Raw genomic sequence first — 6,966 nt, forward strand, 5'->3', positions numbered from 1 at the left:
GCCCAACAACAGCTGCCGGCGGAGATGAACGCGGACGGTCTCCTCTTCGATTCCCTACCCGAGGACCAAACGCAAGCCCGAAAACAGGATTTGGGGTCTCGAGCCCTCTCGCTCGAGTCACGGAAGAAACAACCTCGCCAGTGAGCCCCGACAGCAATAACAACAAAATCGATGGCACCGCTTCTCTGAATTCCGATGCAACCAAGAATCCCAATGGCGTTGCTGATGCTGCCTCTTCCACCACCACGACAACATCGACAACTACGACAGCAACAGCATCGTCAGACACCTCCAAGAGCGACGTTACCACCGACGATCCTCCAGAAACAGGCCTTTCTGCCGCACCGCCGAAGGAGAAAGAGAAGGAAAAACACAAGCGCAGAAGTAACCTGACCAGCCCACGTTCGTCGACGGGACTTGATGCGGATGCTTTGGAAGGGATGAAGAGTATTGCTATCTAAAAGAGAGACAAAAAAATGAGAGAAAATACATTAGAAAACAAAAATCACCACATTTCTAGGCGGCAAATGGTTTCTACTTCTTTTCTAGGGTCTTTCCTCCCTGCTTGTTGATAACCCTTCTCTTTATCTCCTGCTTGATGTTTCCCTCCCCTCTAACTCACATTAGATAATGGAGGTGATCTAGGAACTTTGAGTTAGGAAGCCGGGGGGAAGGGAGGAGTTGTCTGCGTGATGGGTCAACTGGTTGCATGGGTGCATGCTGTATATGTTCATGTTTTGTTGGACGGGAGCAAAGTTGTAGGGAAGCCCTTACTTATTCTAACTGAAGGGCTACCACGTCTTATGTTTCCCGTTTCTTCTAATCCCCTGTTGTCGGCCTCCCTGTCCTGTTTGTGTTCCTTCTCTTCGCTTTTCATTTCTTTCTCATCCTTATATCTTCCCCTGGCTGCTGCTTTTTTACTAATTATTCATATTTCCCTTTTCCGCTTTTTCACTTTGCTCTGCTTGGCTTGCTTGCTATTTTCTTCTCTTCTTTTTCTTCTGTCATGTTATTGTGGTTTTAACCACTCATCGCGCAGGCCGATTAGCAACCTGTACCCAATCCTTAAATGTATAGAACATAACTGTTTTTGCCTATTTGCTTTATACTCATAGCTACCTCTCCCCCCCCTCGTTCCCCCATTTTTGTTTTTAAGGTTCCTCCGTTTCTTTTCTTTCTTTTATTTATGCCTTCTTCTCGGTTCCTTCGTCCATATTCTCTCTTGCCTTTCTTTCTTCTCAGACACATCTCATTCCCAAAGCTTTTTCATGATTGCCAAAAACTCGGAGCATTCATGCATGGCATTTTTCTGTATTAATTTATTTTCTTTCTTTCTAATTGTAAATTCTCGCTCCCTCCCTCTCCCTTACTTTTTGCAAACCTGCGGTCCTCATGTTTCCCTCGTTCTTTTCATATCAATAATGTAATCATTACAGATCTATGGCTTGTACTCACTCTTCCAATCCGCCGCCCCGCCGAATCTCTGGTGCATCCATCCTCCCTAGTTGGACAACTTCTACTCCCGGATAATAAAGTATGTACATATTCTATTCTCATCGTGTTGTTTCTTATATCTCAAGTCAACCTTTTGTTTTCCCCCTTAGCTCCTACCTCGCCATTCGCACCATGTATGCTACGTATGTATACTTAACTATTTGACATTTAACAATATATATTTTATTTTCTTTGCCTCTTTGCCGTCGGATGGTCCTCCTTGTATATGTACTCTATGAGTACTAGGAATATTTAACAAGTGCTATTTTCATTTCTGCTACTTCTATTCTCCTACTTCTTTTTGCCAGGTTATTTATGTTATTAGATGGAAATAGTGCCTACCCTCTTTCTTTTTGTCCATATTCTGAGACAGGTATATACATATATTATTCATTCAATGCGTTCGGAGGCATGTACTATACATACTATCATGGTTATCGTAAAATCGGTTTACATGGAGTCACAATAGTAATGGCTGTCTCGCTTCCTTGGTTTCGTCTGCATTCTCTCGTTTCCTCTCCTTTCCTTATTGGCCTCGTGATAGGCGTCTTCTGGCCCGCTCAAAACTAAGACTCCCTCCCGTCTTCCAAAATATGACAAGGCTAGTTAATGGCTGCAGGGCGTGCGATTGTGTGAAGGAGGGGTTCCCAGTCAAAGGGGTGTATCGTCAACTTCCCAGCAGGTCAACAGCTCGCCTGGCAGGCTGGGAAATAGCAGATCCGAAATAGCAGGCAATTTATTAAAAAACAAAATAAAAAAAATGCCACGGCCGACTACAACAAATCGGGTTACCAAATGGCATCCATTCGAATATCCTTGATATATGTCTTTCGGAATGGCTGCAGGGAAGTAAATTAGACGCTTATGAATGACCAGCAACGCCGTCCGAAAGCATTAAATACTACTCACATCCACATGAATATATCTCCAAATTCCCACAAATAATCCATAAACAACTAGAATCCTTCTCAATCCCAATCATCATCGCCATCATCGTCATCACCAACATCCCGACCCCTCCTCACCCCACCCCTGATCCCCCTCCCACTCCGTTCCCTCCGAACTTCCTCATCCTCCTCCCCATCAATGTCACTCCCAACCTCATCCCCCTCCCCAATCCGCCGCTTAACCAAGCAACCCCGCCGCAACAGCCTCCTCTCCAGCTCTCCCGACCGAAACTCCTCATCAGCGTCGTGCCGCCCGCCATACCCCAGCCCCTCAAACCCCACAATCCTCTCCACGCCCACCCCGTCCACAAACCCAATCACGCACGGCAGCACTTTCACCTTTAGCTTCTCCACGACGAATGGTATCCTGCGAACATCCACGGTTGCGAAGCGGGTCTCGTGATGGAGGCCTGCGAGGGCGTGGATGTGTCTGTCCATCACAGCGCAGCGCGCGAAGTCCGGGTGGGAGAAGTGGATGACGCAGTGGGGGTGGCGGGTTGTGAAGTCGAGGAGGGATTGGTCGGATGGGAGTGTGGGGACGAGGGTGTTTTGGAAAGTTGTGGCGTTTATATTATTATTATCGTCGAGTTCGTTGCTGTTGCTGCTGTTCTTTTGATGTTGTTCTTGTTGCTGTTGGGCGCGGGCCGCTAGTTCTGATTGCAGATGTTCGATGCGCTGGGCTTTGTAAGAGGGGTTATCTTCTTCTCTTTCGAGGGCGGCGAAGAGGGCGTCGTTGTCGTCTTCATCGGAGGGGAGGTCGTGGTTGCGGGGTGGCATGTTGGACGGGGGGAGGAAGATAGCCTCTTCTATGTAGGGACTATTTTCTAGGGGATATGGGGACGGTGGTTTGTGGGGGAGAGGGATTGGTATCTATATGTCCTATATCTTAAATTGAGGGATGTATGTGAAGCTGGAATGTGAATAAACTTGTAAACTGGAAGCCGAGATAAAATAACTAGATAACTTTTTGAATTATTGACTGCCGAAAGGATCGAGCCAGGCCAGGGTTTGACTGGTTGATGCGGTGCTTATTCTCCGCCAATAAGGTGGTCAAGGAATACGCCTGATACCATTCCAAGGCTCTGAATTAAAACCTATATACGGGGCGATGAGGAGTTCTACAGAGAATGAAAGAAATAAGAAAAAAAAATTACTGGGCTAGAATAATTGTATTGCTTATGTGCTATACATACATCACACTAGAGAACTACAATTCATTCAGGCCATAGCACGACTTTTGCATTCAACAATTCCATCTTATCGACCTTTATGCTTGTCGAGCCCAATATATAGGAGATCCAATTGGTCTTTTCGTCGTTGAGCTGTTGTAGATACTTTTCTATGCAAACAGCGTAGAATCATAGATTTTGTTGCGGCTTGCAGTGGCGCTTAGAAAAGCCTCTGTTTTCAAACAACTCAGCAAATCCTCCGTCTCCATTGACGAGAGTGAGAATCTTAAGTTTTATCCAACCGATGCAAGACAGTAAATATCATTATCCTCGCGAGGTCAGCTCAGGACCGATAGGGCATAATAGCCACTGAATATGCCGTACTTCACATTGTGTGGTGAAAGGTTTCAGTGAAGCGCAATGGCTATATCGTTCAAACGTCCTTGCAACATGTTGTCGTTCAAGGCGTATCGCAGAGGTGAAGTTGGCCTCGAAAGTAGATACGCGCTAAAGGAAAGGGAGACATGAGCATTGTTGCTGGCTAATGGATAGGGTGCTGTTAAGCTAGCCCATGCTGCCCATCGTTAAATTTTAGGTTTGGCTTACCGTGGCACAATAGTTCTTGGTAGCAGGAGTGGTAAGAGTTCCAGCATTTCCAGAAGTACAACCCATCATGTTCGATTCGATGTTCATGTAAATAGATAAACATATAGTCATAATAAACCCTCTACTTTTATCCATAAGTGCCTGAATATATGCATGACTGCTCGTGTTGTTTGACAAGCACCTTTCCCAGTCCTCTCGTATCCCTCGTTTATTGTTCCAGGATTTGAAACACTCCTCAATGGACTGTTGTTGAGGATGCGGGTATATTCCGTTTGCAATGTCCCATGCATAGCACAGTACATGTGAACTTCAGGAACGTCGAATTAGGTTTTTCTTTTCTTTTCTTTTTTTTTTAACCCTTCACTGATCGTTTCAAAACGCTCCACGTAAAGCGGGAGCATGAGCTTTGTGTGTGGATCTTGTGGTAGTAGCTTCAACACTTGAATCTAAAGAGCTTTTCTCGAAAAGGACGACAGAAGATGATTGCAGTTTATAGTTTCCCTGTTTTCATTGTTTTCTGGAAACTTCCAGAGGATGTCATTGTTCTCAATACTAAACGATAAGTTGTCAACTAGGCCCTATATCAACGGTGTCGTCACGCTCCTAGGAGCATCAGCAAAACGAGAAAGAATGCAGTAAGTAGATGGTCGATTGTATATCGATAGACCAAGTTTTTTTGCTTTGCCAATAGTTCAAACGTTGTCCCATGAACTGTCTGTCACACACGCATTGACAGCTGTTGACACTAGGGAAGTCAACGCCGGAACACCAGTAGAGCCTTGACGGCACAGTAAATTGCTAAAAAGTGTCATCGTGCCCATGTTTCTAATCAGAGTGATTAAGCAACCCCACTTAGAGAAGCTATTCCGACGTAAACATTCTCGCATCGAGGGCTTCGTCGATTTGGACGAAGAGTAAATTCTTTCGAAACAATGCCATTGATTTTTCTTTGAATCGACGTTAGTCTGATAGAAAAGTTGTGTGGTCTGTAGGTGTTATTGACACATATCCCGGTAGCAATGTTCACGGCATACTAGGTAACATATTGTCTTTCTTAATGGGGATTCAGTGACGGAGCTGGATTTTGATGGAAGGGTTTCACTTTAATATCTGCGGCGAACAGTTCCCGGGATAAAATGGGATAATCGTTACAGATTGTACGAGCATGTATTGTACGAGAATGATACGAGGAACGAGCTCTATGTGAAGGAGGCTGAGAGGAGGCTGAGGATGGGCAAGTTTTGGCGAGTAATACGCGTACGTGTAATACGTGCGTCATAGGCCACTGGCGAAATATGGACGAGCATGCGTAATTTTGGCTGCGGTTCTTCGATCACGAATCAATTGATTACTATTCGAGACAAATTCCAAAAAACCAACTTCTCTTCGCTCTGCTGTTTCACTCTGATCCCGCTCCTGTCGTCAGGCTCATTCCACTCACTTGGCATCCGTCCGGATCGTCGCGTTTTTTCGTTAGGATTGCTCCTTTTTCTTCTTTGTCCGAGTCTGTATTGTTGTTGTTTGACTTTGTGGGTGTTTCTCTCGCCATCGCCCCCGTTAATCGCAGCATCGCGCATTCCTCACCCTACCTCGAGACAATCAATGCAAAATGGCGGACGATAAGAAGAACGATAATTATGCCATCGATATGGACAAGTTGGATGCCAATAACAAACGATTCGATGCTCCGCCGCCTTCGCAACCCCGACTCCCTTCATCACGCTCATACACATACAGCTCCGCTCTCCCCGTATTTTGCTACTGCTGTTCTTCGATTTTGATGACTGTTACAAATAAATATGTTCTGTCAGGGACTTCATTTAACTTGAACTTTCTCCTTCTGTGTGTCCAGGTATGCGGAATTATCTTCTAATTGGATAGCCTTCTTTTTTTTCACTTTTTTCTCTTGGTTTTTTTCACCACGCCTTGTCTGACCCAAACCTTTATATTTAGTCCCTTGTTTGCGTTGCTGCAATTCAAACGTGCAAATCCTTGAAGATTATCACCTATCGGGATTTTAATATAGATGAGGCAAAGAAATGTAAGTGTGGATTGGGAAATTCCCCCCTTTTTTTGCACTCTGTATTACAGCGGATGTAGTATCTAATTTCTGGTACTTCAAATAGGGTTCCCAATTTCTCTCCTCCTCATCGGCATGATATATACGGGCACCAAGGCCTTGCAGTTCCTTTCCATCCCCGTATATACCATATTCAAAAACTTAACTATTATCCTCATTGCGTATGGCGAGGTGCTGTGGTTTGGAGGCTCGGTCACTGGCATGGTGCTTTTCTCGTTTGGCTTGATGGTTCTGAGTTCCATCATTGCGGCGTGGGCAGACATAAACCATGCGCTTTCGCAAGTAGGCATGGATGCCACAAGCAAAATTTCAACACTCAACGCTGGATATGTCTGGATGTTGATCAACTGCCTTTGCACCGCATCCTACGTTCTTGGTATGCGCAAGAGAATCAAGTTGACTAACTTCAAGGACTTTGACACCATGTTCTACAACAATCTTCTCTCCATCCCCATTATTTTGGTCGCCTCTCTTGTCGTGGAAGACTGGTCATCAGAAAACATCAACTTAAACTCCCTCCAGAGACTCGTAGCCGCATTATCATGGCAATGGTCTTCTCAGGCAAGTCCTCCGTCCTTTCTTTAATGCTACCTCAGCATGGTGTGTGCGAGTAACCTCATCTACTCTACTGATTCCATGGTGGGAGCACTGAACATACTTCCCATGCCTG

At 45.2% G+C, this 6,966-nt stretch overlaps 5 protein-coding genes across 5 annotated transcripts in view; 3 read left to right on the top strand and 2 right to left on the bottom strand.

The window, feature by feature from the left end:
• HCAG_03040 (predicted protein) overlaps nucleotides 1–659 on the top strand; it is a gene marked incomplete at both ends in the record, with an annotated part of 2,000 nt that extends 1,341 nt beyond the window's left edge. Inside the window, 2 exons of the mRNA XM_001542819.1 lie at nucleotides 142–447; nucleotides 628–659. Coding sequence (XP_001542869.1) covers nucleotides 142–447; nucleotides 628–659 — 338 coding nt within the window. The remainder of the gene's footprint in view (nucleotides 1–141; nucleotides 448–627) is intronic.
• Nucleotides 660–1,249: 590 nt separating this feature from the next.
• On the bottom strand, nucleotides 1,250–1,926 carry HCAG_03041 (predicted protein; the record flags this gene model as incomplete). Its single annotated transcript, XM_001542820.1, has 6 exons — nucleotides 1,250–1,309; nucleotides 1,371–1,406; nucleotides 1,456–1,516; nucleotides 1,612–1,651; nucleotides 1,837–1,858; nucleotides 1,921–1,926. The coding sequence occupies 6 exons, from the start codon at nucleotides 1,924–1,926 to the stop codon at nucleotides 1,250–1,252; spliced, it is 225 nt and encodes a 74-aa protein (XP_001542870.1).
• Nucleotides 1,927–2,282: 356 nt separating this feature from the next.
• On the bottom strand, nucleotides 2,283–3,218 carry HCAG_03042 (predicted protein; the record flags this gene model as incomplete). The annotated part of the gene is made up of 3 exons (XM_001542821.1): nucleotides 2,283–2,333; nucleotides 2,404–2,419; nucleotides 2,704–3,218. 3 exons carry the CDS (start codon nucleotides 3,216–3,218, stop codon nucleotides 2,283–2,285), a joined length of 582 nt encoding a protein of 193 aa, XP_001542871.1.
• A 1,065-nt stretch (nucleotides 3,219–4,283) lies between these two features.
• On the top strand, nucleotides 4,284–5,134 carry HCAG_03043 (predicted protein; the record flags this gene model as incomplete). Its single annotated transcript, XM_001542822.1, has 3 exons — nucleotides 4,284–4,303; nucleotides 4,792–4,851; nucleotides 5,050–5,134. The coding sequence occupies 3 exons, from the start codon at nucleotides 4,284–4,286 to the stop codon at nucleotides 5,132–5,134; spliced, it is 165 nt and encodes a 54-aa protein (XP_001542872.1).
• A 691-nt stretch (nucleotides 5,135–5,825) lies between these two features.
• On the top strand, nucleotides 5,826–6,881 carry HCAG_03044 (predicted protein; the record flags this gene model as incomplete). Its single annotated transcript, XM_001542823.1, has 3 exons — nucleotides 5,826–6,068; nucleotides 6,170–6,257; nucleotides 6,343–6,881. The coding sequence occupies 3 exons, from the start codon at nucleotides 5,826–5,828 to the stop codon at nucleotides 6,879–6,881; spliced, it is 870 nt and encodes a 289-aa protein (XP_001542873.1).
• Between the last annotated feature and the right edge of the window lie 85 nt (nucleotides 6,882–6,966).

Source organism: Histoplasma capsulatum, genomic scaffold (assembly GCF_000149585.1).
Source record: "Histoplasma capsulatum NAm1 scaffold_2 genomic scaffold, whole genome shotgun sequence".
NCBI classification, from domain to species: domain Eukaryota; kingdom Fungi; phylum Ascomycota; class Eurotiomycetes; order Onygenales; family Ajellomycetaceae; genus Histoplasma; species Histoplasma mississippiense.